General features: G+C 39.9%; 1 protein-coding gene and 1 long non-coding RNA gene across 17 annotated transcripts in view; one reads left to right on the top strand and one right to left on the bottom strand.

Moving 5' to 3' along the window:
• The window catches only part of LOC119648834 (CUGBP Elav-like family member 4), a 666,752-nt gene that overhangs the window by 68,479 nt on the left and 575,265 nt on the right, over positions 1-23,008 (top strand). For 13 of the 16 annotated variants that reach the window (XR_005249062.1, XM_038050698.1, XM_038050699.1 and 10 more), the window contains one exon: positions 5,393-5,441. Coding sequence is in view for 3 of the 16 variants with exons in the window: in XM_038050706.1 (XP_037906634.1) it covers positions 5,393-5,441 (49 nt within the window). In the remaining 13 variants the exon portion in view is untranslated. Of the gene's footprint in view, positions 1-5,053; positions 5,665-23,008 lie in introns of those variants that run through there. The other 3 variants (XM_038050701.1, XM_038050700.1, XM_038050697.1) reach the window with 3 other exon arrangements.
• LOC119648836 lies at positions 519-7,640 on the bottom strand. The gene is made up of 3 exons (XR_005249063.1): positions 6,118-7,640; positions 753-1,224; positions 519-675 (listed from the first exon to the last, which is right to left on the bottom strand). It is a non-coding gene; the product is annotated as an uncharacterized LOC119648836 (long non-coding RNA).

Here is a 23,008-nt window from a genome sequence, read left to right as displayed (position 1 = left end):
GAGCTGCATTCAGATGCCGATTTCTCAATGATGTGGTGGCAACATAACAATCATCCTGTTGAGTGTACCGCATTTTGTTTCACACCCACGTGGCCTTGTGCAGCCTCTAGTCTGTTGATATCTCGAGTACACACGCCGAATGACGTACTAACTTAAATTGAGGTATCCAGTAACTTCATTTTGATCTTCACCAAATTCAATAAGTGCAACAATTTGAGCAGCTTGATGGCAAGTCGTGTTCACTCCATGGCTTCCACTGATGATGGAATCGATTAACTAATGTACAGGCTAAGTACTAATATGGAAATGATAACCCTATACCTGAAAAGTACACTTCTACACCTGAACTGAGCGGTTAAGGGGGAGGTCCCTTTAGAACCCGATAAAGTACATTTGACATCTGTTTTTGGGAAAATGAAAACAGAGCATAACAAATCACTTTAATATACAGGGGTGGTACGTTAATTAGCACACCCTGGTACGTGCGCATAAAGACGTACAAAACAGAATAAATATAATACATATAGCAAATATTTATTGATTTTGTTGAAAATTTGCACATTTCTGGTTGATACTCAGACTTCATTTTAGAAAATAAAATTACTTTTAATTCAGGGAATATATGCTTCAAAATATTCTCAATAAAAATAAAGCTGCATCAAGCTCTCAATACACCTGAAAGAAAAAGAGGAAAATATTTCATAAATTTAAAAAATCAGGGAAATAAATGGAAATGTAAATTGTTTACTTACTTGATATTTGATTGGATGTCCTTTTTGTGAAATTACCACAAAACACCATCGTTATATAGAGACCATAAATTTTTCGCATACATTCTTCGGGATCTGCTTTCACCCCTACTCGATGACGGCTCAAAAATGTTGCACAGTGGTTGCAGTGGCCAGTCAGTGGAAATGGCCTCACTCATGAACCCTTGTTGCACAAAGAGTCGTACAATGATTGTCGAATAACTAGAGAGTATTCGGTTTCTGTGGTGGTCAACAACGCCTTCAATTGGAAAAAACTTTTCTTTTCCTAGTTGTGTTTAATCGCGTTTTCACTTTTTACCAACTTTTTTAATATTTTTCCACTTATAGATGTTCCACATCATTCACCTTCCATCCACCGTAGAACTTTAAAACTTTCACACTCGCCAAAATGTTCATAATCAACAGGGTGTGCTAATTAAGATGACAGGTGCCCATGCAGCTATTACCTTTTGACCTTTTGTCAAACAAATGAAAACCAGAAATGAGAAATTTTTGAGTGGTTACATTGCTTAAATATGATATGTGACTTCTATATTACATAACAAAAAAAAAATATTATATTTGCAATAAATACAGCATATTAAAGGTGTGGTAATTAATCAGCGCTGTATATTTAGTGTGATGTTTAAAAGTACAAAGAAAATACTTTTTTTAACATTGAAAATTGAAACTAAAAAATTATTCCGCGTGAAGTACGCGCCTGCCGCCGCAGATGTCTTAATTGGCGTGCACCATCTCGGCTGTAATTTTCAAGTAAAATCATAAAATCAAATTTTTCTTGATCAAAAGGGTTTTTTGTCGTCGATGAACTAGGATCTTTGCGAAATTTAAAAATTAACTATAAAAGCCAGCCTAAAAGATTTGAATTCTCACGACAAATTTTCAATTATTTGTGCGTTAAAAATGGTCTAGAAATGTTTAGTTTTAAAAGATCCTAGTTGATATAGAGTGGTTTTTTCCACCTTTTAAAATGAATGCTATTTGGAGCAAACCCGTTCAATAGTTTTTTAGTAATCTTACTCGCCAATTCAAAAAGAATGGTTTCTAGAAAACGCCGTTACAGAAATGTGATGTTAATCAGCTCCACCAGGTTCCTAGATTAATCAATATTCCCCGTATGCTCCATTGGTGACAGGTCCCGCGGCAGGCCGACCTAGAAAATGCATCCAATGTCGTTAGAAGCGAGATGGTCGGATCGAATAACAAGCCTCGGAAAAATGCTAGGGCGTCCATCTCAGTCGACGCGGCAAGATGGGGATCCTGTCGAGAAATGGACAATGGTTCTTGACGCATGGACGACGTTAAGACGTAAGTAAGTGAGTCCGAACAAAGCAAATACGTGCGTGCATGGTAAATGTTGGCACCTTAACTGGAAAGACTCGCAACTTGCGCACTGCAAGAAACCCGATGGTCTGGTGTGAAAAGCTTCAATACTGAACGCGAACGCGGTAAAAATTGCTATAAACTTCTTTACTTGCCACTCAATACAGTGTTGGAATTGCCATCTCGGAGGGTTTCCGTGATCCCATTAAAGAAGCGGAACGATTTGATGATCGACTGACGAAGCTCACCATTATAGCAGCTGATCGCACTATTCACTTCTTCACCGCGTACGCACCACAGATGCCGAGAAAAATGCTTTCTGGCAACTTCTCGATGAAAAGATTTATCACGTGCTTGCTGACGGCTATATCATCATTGCCGGCGACCTTAATGATCATGTGGGTGAAAAGGCAGACGGTAACGGATGCCATGGAGGAAAGGGGTTTGGAGCGCGCAATGAGGGTGGCGAGTGTATAATCGATTTTGTGGACACGCATGACCTTGTACTTATGAATACATGGTTCATCAAACGATTGTCTCATATTCCTACATTTTATAGTAGGAACAGGAATGCAAATCTACTATATTCTCATAAGATGCCAACGTTTCACCACCGTCACCGATTGCAAAGCCGTTCCCTAAGAGACCATCGCACCACAATATCGACCGTTGATTGCCGCCCTGCGAATTAAGCCACCGATAAACCATCGTGAAGAGCGCACTGGCCCGCCGCGCATTAAATTGTGGCGATTTGGCGAGAAGAAAAAAAAATTATCTTATTTACACGATGACCAATCATTATGAATGTGGAAGAATCGTGGAACCAAATGGAAGGCGCGATCCACAAAGTGACCACTGCAATCTTCGGGTTCACCAAGCCGAGTAAGCGGTAAATCAACCGAGATATTTGGCTTTGGGATGACGATGTTGAAATGAAGGTCTGTGAAAAGAAACCCCTCTACCACAAATTTCTCGACGATAAAACGCTCGCCAATTGGTGAATTTATAAGAATGGCAACCGTGAAGCAAAGGAAGCGATCGCTGTCAAGCGAACGGTCCACTACAACAACTTGGACACCCGGGATGGCGAGAGAGATCTGCATCGACTTGCCAAAAGCCGAAACGAACACACACTGGATATCGAACACTTCTGTTGACTTAATGAGAAGAACGGTACTTTGCTTACCAACCATCGTACCGCGACGGATAGATGGCGAGAATATCTCGAGCAGATTTCAACTGAGGAATTTACTCATCCTTCACTTCCACAATTATCGCCGACATTTGGAGCAATTCCACCAGTCAGCACAACTGAAGTCGATAAAACGAATGAAGTCGGGGAAAGCCACAGGACCTGACGACATCGCATCTGAACAACACTGTGGCTCAGTGAATTCGTTAATCGGGTTATTCACGAAGGAAGAACACCATCTGACTGGCAAGAAAGTACCACTGTTCCAATATGGAAAAAGAAAGGTAGTCCAGCAGAGTATTCAAATTACCGTCCGATCCGATTACTTTCACAGACTAAAAGATTTTTAAACGCATTCTCGGCAACCGTATTCGCGAAATCATTGAAATAGACGTGAATGAAGCCGGATCTGTCAAGAACTGTGGAATCACTGACGCAATACACGATGCGCGGTTGCTCGTGGAGGAACACCGTGAGAAAAATCGACCTCTTTACATCGCATTTCTGGATCTGGAGAAAGCGTGACCGTGTGCCACACGAACTCATCTGGTATGCTTCACGACAACACTTAGTACGAGAAGAACTCGTGTGCTGGGTTCAATTGCTCTACTCCTTGGTGTCTCTGTTGGTGTGCATCAAGGAAGCGCCCTCTCATCATTCCTTTTTGTTCCTGTTGTTGGCACCGTCACACGGGATATCCAACGTCCTGCGCCCTATACACTGCTTTATGCAGATGGTGTGTTCCTAGCATCTAATAGCAAAAATTGATCTCGAGCAACTTGTTCAAAAATAGAATGATCGCCTCATGCAACACGGTCTCGGATTGAATGTGAATAAAACTGAACTTCTGACGACCGATCCCCATGAAACAGGCAAAATCCCCTGTCTGCGGCAGTGCCCTGCCCAGATTTAAATACCTCGGATCAACGCTATCAGCTAACGGAGAACTACGCTATGAAATTGCTTCACGCATTAACGCAACCCGGAAGAAGTAGCGTTCTACAACTTTTGTTCTTTGTGATCGCTTTGTGACGCTCCCTATGGTTTTGAGTGTTGGTCGACTATAACGAATATGTTGCGTTGGACTAGTGGCGTGATACGTTTTCATCACATCCGAAATGAGGATATCCGCGATCGATATGGAGTTGCACCGTTCGTGAAAAACTGCGAGAAAGGGGTCTTCGATGGTCACGTAATTCGCACTAACGAAAGTTCATTCGCCAAGATTGGTCTGAACATCGAAGTCGATTGTAAACGACCAAAAGGCCAGCCGAAACAACGGTGGCTTGATACCCTGGATGGGGATCCTCGCGATTGCATCCAGATCAGATATTTGGTAAAATAAAGTGGCAAAACGGATCACGACGAGCCGACGACGGGACAAAGGCTGAAGAGAAAGAAGAAGGGTCCATTAAATAGTCTGACAGCAATGTAGGCGGCTATATTAAAAATGTCCTTAACAGAATTCAAGTGCTCTGGGTTCATTCGTCACACCGTAGTGTTAAAAGATTCGTTGGCGTTTTGTGTATTTCCATCTAAACATTTGGTCAGGAGATCGTCTTTAGGAAGGTAAATGCGAAGAATGCTGGACTCGGGATCGGATGGAATGAAACATAGCGGCTAGTTGGCGGGCAATTTTCGTGCCTGGCTTGCTGTCTGCGGAGCAGAATACCCCATAGATCTCTTTAAAAATCTGCCATGCACACTTTAGAAATACATACAAAGTAAGTAGTACAAAGTACAATAAAACAAATATTGATGCCTGAAGACAAAGACACTGTCCGATTTTATTGCTCCCAACTGTTTCAACTTTAATAATTGAGGATTGAAGTAAACGCTGTCGGGAAACGTGGCAAAGAATGTTGGAAGCAGATAATAAAAATACCTTAGGTAGGAAAGCACATTCTTGCACATTCATTTGAACGTAAACCTCAATCATGCAATTCTAATTAATACCATTATTTGTGAGAGTATGATTTAAATAATATTCAAGTTTTTTACCCAAATATTATTCATAATATTCGTAATTCATTTGTATGTTTTTAATCTGTCAACATATAATATTTGAAACATTTGATGAAATCTAGCGCTTTTGTTTCCATTTCAGATGAACCGTCCTATTCAAATTAAACCAGAAGAAAACGAAAACCGTGGTGGTGAGTCCTAATAGATAATCCATAGAAGAATATTTTTTGATGTTATAAATTTTCCATTTTCTCAAGTAATATATGCATATTACCGACATTTCTCACCAATGACATATAAGCAGATTGAGCATCTTCTAGTAAATCAAACTGTTCAGCAATTGTCTACGATATTAACATCGAAAAACACACCTACTAATTCATTACCACTTGATAATCAGAATCATAAATACTCGTATGTATGTTTACTGTATATGTGTTAAAGGTATAAATAGCCAGATAAAAAGAATATTGCCTATCAAGTATATATATAACACCCTGCAAGTTCAAGCAAATGATCTTGACTATTTTTAGTATCGCAGGCTTGCTATAAACTGAAAACACATAACTGAAGGCAGGAGTTTGATAGTATTATTGTGTTTACGTATAGAAGAATTAAGTACTTTTTTCTGGAACTCCTTGTTTGTGTGTTTGTAATTGCTTTTCGGAAGATTCTTTGCATTTTTCTGCGTTTAATAAATGTATTTTTCAGGTATATTTTACTTTGGGAAAATAGGGTAGAAAAGAGTTAAATGAACATAGGTATATGTCCTTTTGGTGTCGCATATCTATATTTTAGCATTCTATGCTGTTCTTCGTGAAGAAAAAGAAAAGCATCCAAGGAAGTAATCTGTATCCAAATACATACCACTCCTATGGAGAGAATCCACATCAGGAGGTTTTCCCAACAACCTTTTTTATTGCACAGATCGTTTGTTTAGCTATCCCAGAATACACTGCAGAAATTTCATAAGGATATTCCTGGTCCTTTAATCAAACTGTGATTTCTCTAATTGACAATGGAATTACGACTGCCGCATTTACACGGGGAATTGCTTGTTACAACGTTGCACGAACACTAGCTGGTCTATCTGCATGGAACACCCGCGGCTGTGATTTCGATACAAGCCAAATAATTCACTCCAGTTGCACTTTTGTCTGACTATGAATTGCTGTGTTGTTGCCGTGCGTGAAATGTATCAAGTCAACATCGTATTTCTTTGAATTCGCTGTTCACAACTGAGTCCCATTTTCACAATCGTAAATAACAATTTGGTCAACTTCCTTCTAAGAGTTTCAAGGGTTCAACGATGAGTAATGCGGAAGTACAAATTGTCGAAATCAACTCTAATGGGGCTTTGCTTTGAACGATTTGCAGATCACCCAGAACGACACTATCGCACTCGCATATACTTGTAAATGCTTGGTTAAAATGATTTATGCATATCGATACTATCTACGCACAAACTCTACCACTAGGAAAGCACGAAAAAAATCCAAACATGGAAACTCAAGCTTTACTATTATACTTATTTTTATTCACTAGTCAAAACAGCGTGCACTTTCTATGACAGTTGGAGCAGAAGAGACCGCCAATCCGCCGCCAATCAACGGAACTTTTTTCACCGCTGGTTTTCCCCTCTCGTGGCGAGTTCGAATAAGCCACGGAGAGTGCCGGCGGCGTCATCTATCCGCTCGCATTAACAACATTCGAAATAAATTTCGAATGCTGTTAACCCTGCTGCGCCACAGTCCCTTAAATTTTATGAGCGTAGAATCGAGTGATCATCTTGGGTATATGCTCAGAGTCTACCGCCCAGAAAGTAGTCGCCCTATGTCATTACGAAATCTCGTAACATTATATAAGTACAGTATTTTTAAATGCTTGGTGTCATCCCTCTTAGGAGTGCATTTGTATTTATTGCAACTGTAGTTTGCTTATAATTACCCCTTAACTGATGTCAATATTTTTAGCTACGTAATTAGTGTCGTGGGTCCAAAATAACCCCAACTGAAAAAGTAAAAACAAATAAATAATATTATATATAAAAATTGTGGGGCAGATTTAAAAAAAATAACCCCTTTTTAAGGTTGATTCACTGTCTGCCTGTCTGTCACACGCATTTTTCACCAAAACGGCTAAACCGATCCGAACGAAATTTGGACAGATCGGAACTATGAAATCCCATATATAAATTTAAGTAGAGTTTAAGGGGACCCCCAATACATGTAAAGGCTGGATGTAAAAATTTTTTCACCGGATATAGTAATGTGAGATATTAAATGAAACGGCTCAATTATTTCGAAGCTGATCTTATTTCTGATATTGGGTGAAACATAGAGAAGTGAAAGACTCAAAATGTATACCCCAAAAAGTGCAGCAGTTCTCGTTGTCAGAACATATCCAACTGAAAAATCTGAAAGAATTCACAATGGTGCATATAATATATCCCATTCCGATATCTGCTCAAATAAAGTTAATAATACATATTACTATATCTTGAAAATTTACCCGAAAAGTTTATCTTACAAATAACCAATAACCAAATAACCTTGCTAAATTTGAATGAAGTCCAGCTATTATTAACGAAGTTATAGATGGTCAAAGTTGTGCATTTCACGTGAATTTATAATAGTAACGCCTAGGATATATATGATGACGTCATCATCATATGAATTAGTCTTCTTTGAGCCGGGGATATTTTAGTTTTCCTTTTTTAGCTTTTCTTAGTTATTTGTATATTAGTATGAATTGCTCAAGCCAGACATGTGTATGCATATTGTATATGCTAATAAAGTTTGCGGGTAGCGTCCAATAAGATAGACATGTGTACGTCAGTACAAATCGTATGTACTTTAAGTACATATATGCATGCTTTTGTGCGCAGAGTAAAATGGAAATGCGTGAAGATGCGTTAGATCAATTGAATCGGCAGCGTTTGTTTGTTTACGATTAGTACAATGTTGACGACCGATCCCCATGAAACAGGCACAAACACTGTCAGCGGCAGTGATCTGCCCAGAACTGAGCGATATAAATACCTCGGGTCAACGCTATCAGCCAATGGAGAGCTGCGTTATGAAATTGCTTCACGCATTAACGCAACCTGGATGAAGTGGCGTTCCACAACTGGTGTCCTTTGTGATCGACGTATCAACGAACGTCTCAAATCTAAAATTTACCGCAATGTCGTCCGTCCAGTCGCTCTCTATGGTTCTGAGTGTTGGCCGACCATAAAAGACAATGAACGGCGTCTCGCGGTAATGGAGACGAAGATGCTACGTTGGGCTAGTGGCGTCACACGTTTAGATCACATCCGAAATGAGGATATCCGCGATCGTTATGGGGTTGCACCGATTGTGGAAAAGTTGCGAGAGAGGCGTCTTCGATGGTATGGTCACGCAATTCGTGCAAACGAGAATTCACTTGCAAAGATTGGTCTGAACATCGAAGTCGATGGTAAACGACCAAAAGGCAGACCTAAGCAACGGTGGCTTGATACGCTGGATGGGGATTTGAAAGCCTCGAGATTGCACCCAGATCAGGTATTCGATAGAGCCAAATGGCGAAGCCGATCATGACGAGCCGACCCCGCTTGTGGACGGAACAAAGGCTGAAGAAAAAGAAGAAGTATAATGTTGATGTCTTTGATGTGAATACCTAGAAGTTTTTAATTATATATTATATAATTTGTTAATGAAGGAATACTTTGCATTTTTCGCTATGTACGAATGGAAAACCATGCACAGGGAGTTCCTCACATAAGTTAAACACAAAACCTTTTACCCGAAGCGCCCAGCTTTCGGTATCCCGACTTATTTGTATTTTTGTAGGTTAACCTCTTCACATTTGCTAATAATATTGAATTCCTAGTGTGAAACGTATTAGGTTAATTGGTATCAATACAGTGCTTTCCAAATCAAATTGCTTGTGTAAATGGCTTTTTAAAAAATAGAGAGCAGTTGAATTGAAAACTATCTTTCTCACATAGGGAAATATAAAGCCTTTTATACTTGAATGGTCTAACTTCCGGTTTCCCGACTTGTTTTTGTTAACTTTTTCATAGACTTTTCAACACATATCTACTTACTACTTACACTCTTCGATTTTGAGTATCTTTTTACGATTTTGTGTGATCACATAGCGTTATTAAAATCGGTTCAATGTCTGTCTGTCGGGCTGTCCATCTCTCCTCTTTCCGTCTATCCGTCTGTCACACCCGATTTACTCAGAAACCCCTGGACTGATTGTTACGAAATTTGGTGAGAACATGTGGTCTATGTGTCACTTTACATGGTGTCATTTTATATTGAATTTTAAGGAGGCTCATGCGAAAGGAGGGTGTAAATTTTCTTTTCCCAAAACATGGTTATATGGGGTATTAAATGGAAGCGGGTTTTTCACATAAGATGAACACAAAACCTTTAAAGCGCTTAACTTCCGTTATCCCAACTTTTGTAAGTGTCTAATTCAGATAGTTGAAAAATATAAAAAAATAACGAAAAAAAAAACAAAAGCAAACATTTTTTGTTTAATTAGGTTCTGAACTTTGCAAAGGACTCTATTCATTGTGGTTAATTCCATACGCTTCATACTAGCGGCACACACAATAGTAAAAGGGCTGGGGAGAATTAGCTTCTTCATATACGGTACTTTAATATTTCACTCGAGTGCCAATAATTTCCGTTAACTACGACGTCAGCATGTTATTTGCGTGGCTAAAGAAGCAGAAAATTCTCGCGAAATTGGTAATTTGGATCTGCTGTAGCTTTGAAACTCATAGCCAGATTCTCACGAAATTTCGCAGTATTGCGTGCAATACTGTCCCCTAACTTCACGGGGTTTTCCGGTCAACTTCTAAAAGTCTGAATTTTCTCAAATTTTTGTGTTGGGCAGTTTTCGAAAAAGGGTACTGTCTCATTTGAATGTTGAGATTTTAGTCATTGTTCGCGCATTTTGCAATTTACGTCAAAACTAAAAGCTGCTTGTAAAAGTATCAATTGCACAAGATATATTGGGTGATTTTTGCATCTCCCTTTGCATGTATGTCAACCCAACCTAAATTTATGGTGTAGCCATTTCGGAGAAAAGTGGGCGTGGCAGACAGACCGACAGTGAATCGATTTCAATAAGGTTTTGTTTTCCACAAAAGTGATAAACTAAACTTAACTTCAAAATATTAGCTTTGTTTTCGCGAGTTCCTTAGAATATTCTTCTTAAATTTGACAATTAGAAGACATTATCGTCTTTATTAAAAAGCTTTTGTAAATATATTTGCAACATTTTGAACATTCTTGAGGTTGTTTTTGGTCTTTTTTCCGTCACACATCTTTGGTGTTCAGATTTTTCATGGCCCCCACACTTAGATTTTTACTGCTGTCAAGGTTTCGGAATGCTTCTTATGCTCTAAAAATTTTCTATTCTTTTTTTTGAAATACGTTTTTCGTGAACAAAAATTAGATACCTTTTCAAAACCTAAACATTTGCATCAATTGTTGTCTTAAAAATACCTTAAACTGTCTGCACGTGTTATTTTTCTTTTCTCTAGAGCTAATTGTAGTGTAAATGCTATCCCCATCGATAATACAGCACGTTCCGAGTAATTAACATTCTCCATTTCTTCTCTATTACTAATAAGTTCGTCGTCACATAATCCCCTTCCATCGATGACATTATCGCCCCTTGAAATCAAACTTATCTTGCAGAAATACATATACTGCGTGGACATTTAGGTTTCATGACAGTTTTATTTCAAATTAATAAAAACAAAAAAAAACAAAAATAATGTTCATAAGTTCAAATTAAAAAAAATGTGCATAACTGGTATCGTGGGTCCATTTGACCCCAAGCCATCTGTATTTCTGTTTCTAGCAACGACTAATGAGATTACTTAGAGGAGCGTGCGCGTAACTTAAAAAACACAAATATTATAGTAAAAATGCGGCCTCCAGTTAAAGGGTTAAAAGTGATAAATGTCTTCATATCCGCAAGGAGATTTTTCAAATAATTTTTTTTCAAACGCGTTTTTCTCAAAATGACGTTTTCCACATTAGCGACAATTCCAGCTTAAAAAGTAATGAATTAGCCATTTTGAAATTTGGAAGTGTGGTTACTTACAAAATGACGAAGAATATGTACCAACATTTGGGATAATATCATAACAAAGTACTTTTTTTTACATCATCAATGAAAAAATTGTGAAAATTGAAATATTTTTTTTAAATACCTGCAAAATTTTTAATTTTGACTATTTTTTGCGGTATTGCGGTTCATTTTTTTAGAAAATAAGTTAATGATGTAAATAAAAACCTTCTTGGTTGGTGGATTGAAGTCACTATATGCCCTGCAGTTTCGACCTTCATCGGATTATTGTCACCAAACTCTTTGATTTTTGGCTCAACTTCAAAAAAAAAAATTCTCGAAAGTTGTTGCCAATATGGATAATAAAATATCCGAATTCAATGGAATTGCAGAAAATTCTTTTCACTACAAATATCTCAAACAAGTCGGGAAACCGGAAGCTGGACGCTTCAGGTATGGAAGGTTTTGCATATTTCTTAGTACGTAGCACGTAATATATGCATATATGATATTATGTGAGAGTATCCACATTCGTATAGTATTGACATTCATAGTCTTGAATTTGCAAAGAAGCAACAAATTTGACGTATTATATCTTTGTTAGTAGTCTTGCAATATCTACTGAACTTGGTAGAGCATGTTTTATTATAGCCTATATCATGATGGAGTTTTGCAGCCAATTACTAAAAATTATCATCATCATCATCAACGGCGCAACAACCGGTATCCGGTCTAGGCCTGCCTTAATAAGGAACTCCAGACATCCCGGTTTTGCGCCGAGGTCCACCAATTCGATATCCCTAAAAGCTGTCTGGCGTCCTGACCCACGCAATCGCTCCATCTTAGGCAGGGTCTGCTTCGTCTTCTTTTTCTACCATAGATATTGCCCTTATAGACTTTCCGGGTGGGATCATCCTCATCCATACGGATTAAGTGACCCGCCCACCGTAACCTATTCAGCCGGATTTTATCCACAACCGGACGGTCATGGTATCGCTCATAGATTTCGTCATTATGTAGGCTACGGAATCGTCCATCCTCATGTAGGGGGCCAAAAATTCTTCGGAGGCTTCTTCTCTCGAACGCGGCCAAGAGTTCACAATCTTTCTTGCTAAGAACCCATAGTCTTGTACAGTAAGAGCTTTGACCCTATGGTGAGACGTTTCGAACGGAACAGCCTTTGTAACCTGAAATAGGCTCTGTTGGCTGGCAACAACCGTGCGCGGATTTCATCATCGTAGTTGTTATCGGTTGTGATTTTCGACCCTAGATAGGAGAAATTGTCAACGGTCTCAAAGTTGTATTCTCCTATCCTTATTCTTCTTCGTGTTTGTGTTTGACCAGTGCGGTTTGATGTTGTTTGTTGATTCGTCTTCGGTGCTGACGTTGCCACCACATATTTGGTCTTGCCTTCATTGGTGTGCAGCCCAAGATCTTGCGCCGCCTGCTCGATCTGGATGAAGGCAGTTACATCTCGGGTGGTTCTTCCCATGATGTCGATATCGTCAGCATAGGCCAGTAGTTGGGTGGACTTCAAGAGGATCGTACCTCTTGCATTTAGCTCAGCATCACGGATCACCTTCTCGAGGGCCAGGTTAAAGAGGACGCATGATAGCGCATCCCCTTGTCGTAGACCGTTGTTGATGTCGAATGTCTTGAGAGTGATCTTGCTGCTCTTATCTGGCCTCGCACATTGGTCAGGGTCAGCCTAGTCAGTCTTATTAATTTCGTCGGGATACCGAATTCTCTCATGGCCGTGTACAGTTTTACCCTGGCTATGCTATCATAGGCGGCTTTAAAGTCGATGAACAGATGGTACAATTGTTGTCCATATTCCAACAGTTTTTCCACCGCTTGCGGCAAAGAGAAAATCTGATCTGTTGTTGATTTGCCTGGAGTGAAGCCTCTTTGGTATGGGCCAATGATGTTCTGGGCGTATGGGGCTATCCGGCCTAGCAAGATAGTGGAGAATATCTTATAGATAGTACTCAGCAACGTGATACCTCTATAATTGCTGCACTGTGTGATATCTCCCTTTTTATGTATGAGACAGATAATGACTCGTTGCCAATCGTCAGGCATTGATTCGCTGTCCCATACCTTGAGCACAAGTTGATGAACCACTTGGTGTAACTGGTCGCCTCCATATTTAACTAATTTGGCCGATGGAATCGGCTCCAGGCGACTTATGATTTTTTAGCCGGTGAATTGCACGGACTGTTTCTCCTAAACTTGGTGGTGGCAGTGTTTGTCCGTCGTCTTCAGTTGGCGGGACCTCCAACTCGCCGATGTTCTGGTTGTTCAGTAGCTCATCAAAGTACTCAACCCATCGCTCTAATATTCCCATTCTGTCGGAAATCAGATTTCCCTCTTTGTCTCGGCAGGATGAGCATCGAGGTGTATAAGGTTTCATCCTGCTGACTTGTTGGTAAAACTTGCGCGCCTGGTGCGGTTGCTCCCTGTACTTTTCTAGTTCACAGACTTGTTGGTTCTCCCAGGCTTCCTTTTTCTGTCTGTAAAGTCGCTTCTCCGCTCGACGGAGTTCGTGATAAGTCTCTGCGCGTGCCCGCGTTCTTTGAGAGTGCAACATTACTCGGTATGCAGCATTCTTCCGTTCCGTTACTAGCTTACATCCTCCTACGTCGAGATTTAAGGGGGGTCCTCATACATGTAAAAGGGGGATATTAAAATTTTTTTCACCGAATATACTTATGTGCGATATCAAATGAAAGGTCTCAATCAGTACTTTTCGAAGCCGGTCTTAGTTTTGAGATTTGTTAGAAAGGCGGGGAGTGAGAGGGGTGGAAAGTGATGATTTCTTTAACGGACCCATTCTCAGAAATTACTCAACCGAAAAATCTGGAAAAATTCATGAAGCTGCATCTAGATGTTGCCCAGACTTCAAAATACTCTCCATATTGATATCTGTTCAAATCAAGTTAACAATAGTATATTTCCATATTTTTGGGGAAATTGAGCAGAACCCCCCCCCCCCCCTTAAGTTTATCCCAGAGTTATAAAAGTTGGTAGTAGTATAAAATTTAATATAGGCATATTATCCCCAAGTTTGATGAAAATCATACTATTAGTAACAGAGTTACAGTAGCTCAGACTTGACTTCACCGTGTAAGTTTATTGCAACTAAATATCAATATCGTACTAAAGTTGGTAGTCAGACGTGCTAAATGCATATACATAACTGGCTACGTACAAATGGGATAGTTCAACACTTAAATAAAACCTTTCATACCTGAAGCGCCCAGCTTCCGGTTCCCGACTTGTTTATTGTTATTATTGGATCAGAGCCTTGAAGTATGTTAGAGCCCTTTATTCAAGGCCGTAACTACACACTACAGGATTACATTTCCCTATAGGAAGCAATGTGGTCAGCATTGCGCTCGCCCGAGATTATTACCCTGATTTGACTCAGGTATTCATTTACAACTAAGTTGACTGGTAACCGACATCAAATCACCATACAAATTCCACTGTCGCCAGTGAGATTTGAATCGCGACCTTCCATACAACACCCTAGTGCTCTAACCACTCAGCTATTCGGACACTTTTTTCATTGACAAGAATTAATTGGAATTTAAAACAAGTTGGAATACCGGAAGCTCGCGCTTCGGGTATAAAGGTTTTGTGTTCATCTTATGTAAGAGACGCACATTTTTCTGTCCGTGTATAGCTACAAATCCAACATAATCCTTCATATTTTTCCAAACTACGAGACATACGTACATATTAGAGCCATAGATATCACGCTCACCCTAAACAAACTGCCTATTACCTACTGTACACATATATGCACGTATCTAAATTTATCGTACCCATATTTCCGATTTACGTCTTATATCTAACTGAATTAGGCACTACCCGCAAAGTTCATTAGCACGCATATATTATATACCTACATACACACATGTCTGGTTGACAAATAACTAAAAAACTAAAACAAAATAATTGTCTGCGACCCAATTCGTAAGAACTTATTTCGTTGTGATATTGACGACTTGATATGTGATGATGACGTCATGCGGGTTGTAGAGTGAAGGAAATTCACAAAAAATTGTAAAGTTTCACCCCCTATAACTTTGTTAATAATAATTGGATTTTCTTCAAATTTGATCAAACTGTGCATTATATTCTTCGTTACACGCACGCCAAATTTTGTACTTCTGGGATGAACATAAGGGGGGTGCCGGGTAAATTTCTAAAATGTGGAAATATACTATTATTAACTTTATTTGTGCAGATATCGGAACCGGATATATTTTGAGGCCTAGATTTCGTAGAGATGCACTACTGTGATTTTTTTCAGATTTTTCGGTTGGATAGGTTCTGAGAACGAGACCTGTTACACTTTTTGTGGGTCATATTTTGAACCCTCACTCCCCTATGTTTCATCTAATATCAAATATTGAACCAGATTCGAAAAGTAATAATTGAGACCTTTCATTTGATACCCTACATGGCTACATTCTGTAAAAAAAAAATTTGCACCCTCCATTCACATGTACGGGGAGCCCCCCCTTAAACTTAACATAAGATGGCGCCACTTACTGCATGTAAAGGGATCACCAGATTACATACTCTCACCAATTTTCGTGACAATCGGTTCAGCCGTTTCCGAATAAATCGGGTGTGACAGACAGACAGACAGACAGACAGACAGACAGACAGACAGACGGACAGACGGACAGACAGACACCGTCTCGATTCTAATAAGGTTTTGTTTCACACAAAACCTTAAAAAACACATTATATTGATCATATTTTGAACAATTTTCGAGAATCTTTTGAACTAATTCAAGCTAAAAGCAACCAAGTCACGCGGTATCAGTCCGCTGAAGGTCGTAGAGTTCTCCAACTAAAACCAAAAAGATTTTAATTTTCCATTGATAACAAAACTTATTTTCCAAAAATATGAACCTGAATGCAGGTGAGAATAATCAAATTTAAAAATTTTGCTGCTCCTGAAAAAAGGATATTTCAATTTTTGAAATTTTTAAGGTCTCGTGTGAAGCAAAACCTTATCAAAATGCATTCAATGTCTATCTGTCTGTCTGTCCGCCCCACCCGATTAACTCGGAAACCGCTGAACTTATTGTAACGAAATTTTGTGAAAAAGTGTGAATCCCTTTACGTAAAAAATATAAAAAGTGAAAACTCAACGTAGACGAGGAAGAAATAAATTTATTATTAATCAGGCGAGCCGGAGTCACCAAAAGTGAACTTAGAACTAACTAGTTATTAATTGCTTAGTATCTTTGAAGATCATAATTGTTTGCTTAGCAATGTATGTAATTGAATCTCGCGACGGTGCAACGTCGACACGAACAATAACATTTTTGTTACATGATCGTATCGTCAATGCACCTGACGAAACAATTCTAAGGAATTAAGATAGCAACTGTGAGAAATGTTTGATAAGGTCTTATTGCAAGTTGTTAAATGATGCCATGCTGAAATAAAGGCATATGCATATAGCGTAGCAAGTGGCGCCACTTTCTGTAGAGTTTGAAGAGGGACTCCCTATATATGCGAAAGGGGGCTGTATTTTTTTTTTCACAGAATGTAGTCACGTGGGAAACCAAATGAAAGGGCTTGATTAGTACTTTTCGACCCTGATGTTTTTCTGATACTGGGTAAAACATAGGGAGAGTAAGGGCTCAAAGCGTGTGCCCCACAATTTGAAGTCATCACGTTCCGATATCTGCACAAATAAAGTTATTAACAATATTTACCCGAAAACCACACTTAAGTTCATCCTAGAAGTACAGTAAAGGCGATAACATATGTTAGGACATAATTCTAAAAGTTTGAATGGAATCCAGCTGTTGTTAACAGAGTGATAAAAGGTCCAACATTTTACATTCCACCTAAATATATTCTGCTCTAAGGCGTATATGACATCATCATCATATAAAGTGAGGACATTTTCGTTTTCCTTTTTTAGCCCTTTTATTTATTTGTATATCAGTATCAATTGCTGGAGACATGTGTATATATACGTACGTGCGAATGGAGTTGCGGATATTATTCAATAAGATGGGTATGTGTGTACATCAACGATATTTAATTTGCGTCTATATATGTATGCTTTTGTGCACAAAGTAAAGTGAAAATGCGTGAAGATGCATTAGATCAATTTAGATGCGTGTATATATATGTACGTAGCACTGTAGGCAATGTTTATTTGGCTATGATGACAACAACATTTATATCTTTAATATGTACGTGCATATGTATATTTTACAGCTGGGCTATATATGACGTTTATGTACGAATGAAAAAACGTGTGTAGAGAGTTGGTCACAAAAGATGAACAAAATCATTATACCCAAAGCGTAGTGCAAAAATGCAAGAAAAAAAATCAGCCTTTAAAATATGGAATTATGTCAACAGCTGTTACAAGAATTGGAATTTGAGAATTTATTGGGAGAGTAACACGGTTATCAACGTCTAGTAACCGGATCGACCTGTTGATAGGTCGTTTGTGGGTACTAAATAAGAATCAAATTCAATACCTAGGAAATCTGACTGTGTCGATTTTCTAATAGTACAAATTTGTACATAATGCCTAGACCTTAGTCAGTTGACTATAACAAAAGATCGGGGATATTATAAAGAAGGGACGATTCAGTTAGTTGTTGCCATGTCCATTCCAATTACCTACCGCTTCGCTCTCCATTCTTTCTACTATAATTTTAGAAATATTTTCAATTTAAGTCTGAGATATTGACTGGAGATTTGCAGGTCGGAGAGTATTTACGGCAAAAACTTCACCCCTTACATAGTCTAAGGGGACAGGTGGGTTTCAAAGGCTTTATATACTCAAAGAAATACTTAATTCAAATATTTTATCATGCAAAATATACATATTTAATAAGTACTTTATGAAATTTTTATTGAATGCTTTTGAAAATTCACCCATTCGGGCCTCATTTCATGTGACCCTTCAAAAAAAATTCTCTCAAGGTGACTCATGACAGATTCATCTGAAATTCAAAAAACCAAAAATTGTCTGTTAGTAGATGTACTTGAACGAAGGAGAAAAAAGTAAAATAAATAAATATTTCCCTTTTTGGCGGGGTTGTGAACCAAAAAGTCCCATTTTTGAATAAAATTTGCATCCTCCATGGCCTTGAAAAATTACTTAAAATAAAAAGAGAAAATCCTTCGTTCAAGCAGTAGAAAATGTGATATTGAAAAAGTGTCTAAAATTTGAAGTAGATCGGTTCATAACTTTTTGAGAAATTGTGACTACCAACTTCAAAAATAGAGTTTGGAAAAAAGCGATTAAATTTTTACATTCAAATAACATGTGCAGAATTTGCTTGTAGCACCTAAACAGCCTGATGCAGTACAATATCCAAGGTATCTTTTTACAACTTGTCTGTGACGATCTCTTGCTTCTTGAGTCCTAGTGACATGTTAGATATTGCCTTCTGTTTGTAGTTAAGTCTAAAATTGATAGACCAGTAGCTTACTCCAAACTACAATTTTATTTTATTATGTATATATATATTTCGGGAGCAACTTACTCCCTTCATCAGTACAAAGCTGGTCTCTCAATCCTTGTGACAGCTTGGGAGTGCCCAAAAGGCCGTCCGTGGAGGCCCACCTGCGATGAAAGGTAGCTACATAGAAGTGACCATCGACTTTTGCATGCCACTACGCTATGTAAATAGTTGGGGAGCGTGGATAGAATCCTTGACACTCCTTTCCTCTAAAGTCGTTTACGAAAAGTACACGTTGTTTCTGAAATTCGCAACGGGATGCACCGGAAGAACCCATTTCATTTTCGCTTTGAATATAGCAGAATCGAATATGTTCAGTAATTTTTAAAGTCACGTAATGCCATATAATATTATGTAAAGTGTGTATTTAATTTGATTGATGATGCTTAAGAACACACTCAACGTCTTCCCTTTTTCTCACTGGTGGCAGTGGAATTTGTATCGAGATTTGACGTCGGACACCAGTCGACTCAGCTGTGAATGAGTACCTGAGTCAAATCAGGGTAATAATCTCGGACGAGCGCAATGCTGACCACATTGCCTCCTATAGGGTACTGTAATCCTGTAGTGTACCGTTACAGTCTTGAATGAAGTCCTCTGACACAGTTCAAGGCCCTAATCCAACATGCATTGTCGCGCCAACGATTATTATTATTCTTATATCCGAGTTGCCACAATCTGGGCAGATGCCGGACTTACCACGAAGTGCCAAGGATTTAGGATCGCTCCTACCTACTTAAAAACTAAACGGGTGCTAGTGATGGTGGCCGGTGGTGGGTCAATGGGGGAATCTGTCACGACCTCCCCACAACATCGAGCACGTATACAGAATGGTGTTCTTCTATTTAATTTGAACCAGACTGTATGGGAGTCCCAGGACATCAAGTTAAGCCGTGAGGGATTTAGATATAATACCTATAGCTGATAATATTACGGGAACCACAACCACCCGGTGGAGGCCCCAAATCTCTTTGATTTCCTGAGTCAGCGGCTCTTCTTCTCCACGTATTTCCGTTCAATGTTGCTATTATGGGGAATAGGAACATCAATAATATACGCGGAACGACCCGTCTTGTACACTAACAGTACGTCAGGCCTGCTGTGTGGTATGTGGCGATCAGTTACAACTTACCGGTCCGAATACATGCTGTAAGCAAAACTATCAAGTACTGCTTGCAGCTCACATCGGTAAACGCTTCGGATAAGGATTCTTGACAGCTACGACTTTTGGCTATTGAAAATGGACTGCGTTGCGCCCAGTCGCTCCTCGACATCGGTAGCGACGGTCCTCAGAATGCACGCTTTCTCCAGCTTGAGCGGGAATTCCAGCAACATAAGCTGGTCATTCTGAGTCTAAGCGAAGTAAGATGGTGGTTCTCTGGAAAGTACTCCGCTCCCTCTTGTGGCAATGTGCTTTTGTTCTCTGGAAAGCCAAGTGGTAGCACACATGAATTTGGAGCCGTGTTGCTACTGACGGCCACCGTAAGGTGCGCTATATTGACCTGGGAGCTGGTTTCTGAAAGACTTCTAACTCCAAAATCCCGGCCACGGGAGACACGGTCTTGGCGACCGCAATGGTAATGATGGGATGTTGGTGAATCTCAGTAACTTCCACCGCCTCGTCATAAGTGGCACATTGCTCGAGCATGGAATTTACCAGGTCAGTTAGGTTTCAACTGGCGGACGCGGTATGAGCAATCAAATCGGCCACTTTACGATCGGCAGTAATTTTGGGAGTTGTCTCCTGGATATGAAAAACAAGAGGGGCGCTGACATTGGTCACAAAACTGATCAAGATCTGATGGTTTTTTACGTTCGCTTGCTTGTTGCGTCTGACTCTTCTCACAAGGTTGGCGACTCGCGATCCTCTAGATTCAACATCGACCAATCGACCATCTGTCGCTGGACAGTGGGAGAGCTATCTTGCTAATCGAACGGCAGCTATGTTGAATAAACCGCCAAAGAATATCGATGAGCATTGGATCGACAACAAAAAGCTATTTTCTCGGGTGCTACAAAGGTCGTCAGCGACATCTCGAAGAAGCGTGATAAGGTCTGGCTGACTGTGGAAGTGTGGAAGTAAATCGATGGACAGCAGGGAATGTGGGCTCTACTGACCGCTACGATCGATGGCGGGCGTGACGCGCTCGAAATTTGCCACCGAACGAAATCCCGGGAAATTCAGCCAGGTGTACGACAAGAGAAGAGAGAATTTGCTATTGAACTGGTCCGGGCGGAAGATGCCGCAGATCGCAAGGATTTCCGAAATGCATACCGAGAGAACTTGCATGTGGCGGCAAATCATTCGATAGTCCCTTGAAAGACGTCAACGTCCACTCCTCATCCACGATTATGGGCAACCGAATGGTGGACAGAATACTTCACCATGGTTTTTAACCGTATCACATCCGGTGAAGTTCCTTCTTTTGTGGATGAAATGGCTAATCACCGTCAGTTTACATATTCGCTGCATCTTCATCAAGTTCAAGAAAACTACGCAGAAAAGTCGGAGAAACTAACAACTACTATTAAAGCGACATATACCACGTGCTACACCGAGGTAAAATCTCGGAAGATTTCGAGTTCGAAATGGAGTCCATCAGGGTTGCATCCTTTCACCGATATTATTTCTTCCTGTTATCGGTAACCCATGCTCAAAGTGTGGGACAGCGAATCAATGCGTGACTACTCACAATGAGGCATTATCTGTCTCATTCATAAAAGGGGGGATATCACACAGTGAAGCAATTATAGAGGTATCACATTGCTGAGTACCATCTATCAGATATTCTCCGCTATCTTGCTAGGTCGGATAGCCCCATATGTCCAAAACGTTTTAGAGCCCATACCAAAGAGGCTTCACTAGAGGTAAATCAGAAACAGATAAGATTTTCCCTCTGTGTCAAGCGATGGAAACACTGTTGGAATAAGGACATCAGTTGCACCATTTTTCATCGAGTTCAAGGCAGCCTATGATAGCATAGCCAGGGTAAGACTGTAGAAACCCACGAAAGAAATCGGTATCCCGATGAAATTAATAAGACTGACTAGGCTGACTCTTAGCAATGTGCGATGCCAGATAAAAGCAGCAGGACAACTCTCGAGACCATTCAACACCAACAACGGTCTAAAAAAAGAGGATGCCTTACCATGCGTCTTCTTTAACTTGGCCCTGAAGAAAGTGATCCGCGATGCAGACGTAAATGTGAGAGGGAACATCCTCTTCAAGTCCAGTGGACAACGCTGACGATATTGACGTTATGGGAAAAACAACCCGAGATGTATAGTCTACCTTTATCCAGATCGAGCAGGCGGCTCGCGATCTTGGGTTGCACATGAACGAAGGCAAGATGAAGTACATGGTGGCAACGTTAGCGCCAAAAGCCAAGAAAAGAACAACATAGAATCGCACTGGTCAAACGAAAACTATAAAGATAGGAGACTACAACTTTGAGACCGTTGACAATTTCTCCTATTTAGGGTCGAAAATTACAACCGATAACGGCTATGTTGATGAAACCCGCGCACGATTGTTGGCAGCCAAAAGAGCCTATTTCAGCTTACAAAAACTGTTTCGCTCGAAACGTCTCACCATAGAATCAAAGCTCTTACTGTACAATCCAATGATCTTGCCAGTCCTTATGTATTTCTCAGAAACCTGGGTTCTGAGCAAAAAAATTGTGAACTCTTGGCTGCATTCGAGGGATGAGACTTCCTCTGAAGAATTTTTGGCCCCCTACATAAGGATGGACGATTCCGTAGCCTACATAACGACAAAATCTATGATCGATACCATAACCGTCAGGTTGTGGATAAAGTACGACTCAATAAGTTGCGGTGGGTGGGTCATCCAATCCGTATGGATGTGGGTAATCCAGTGCGAAAAATCTAAAAGGGCAGCGGAGCGATGGCGTAGGTCAGGACGCCAAACAGCTTTTAGAGATATCAAATTGGTGGACCTCGGCGCAAAACCGGGGTGTCTGGAGTTCCTTATTAAGGCAGGCCTAGAGCGGATACCGATTGTTGCGCCGTTCATAACGATGATGATCAATGATTTTCTTGATGCTTCATGGAGAAATTGAATGGACGATGACTTTGCTGGTGACATTTGTTTGCTCTCTCACCGGTTCATGGATCTTGGCCAAATGGCTCTA

The sequence above is a fragment of the Hermetia illucens genome, chromosome 2 (genome assembly GCF_905115235.1).
Source record: "Hermetia illucens chromosome 2, iHerIll2.2.curated.20191125, whole genome shotgun sequence".
Lineage (NCBI taxonomy): Eukaryota > Metazoa > Arthropoda > Insecta > Diptera > Stratiomyidae > Hermetia > Hermetia illucens.
This window is presented reverse-complemented; position numbering and strand designations above follow the sequence as displayed.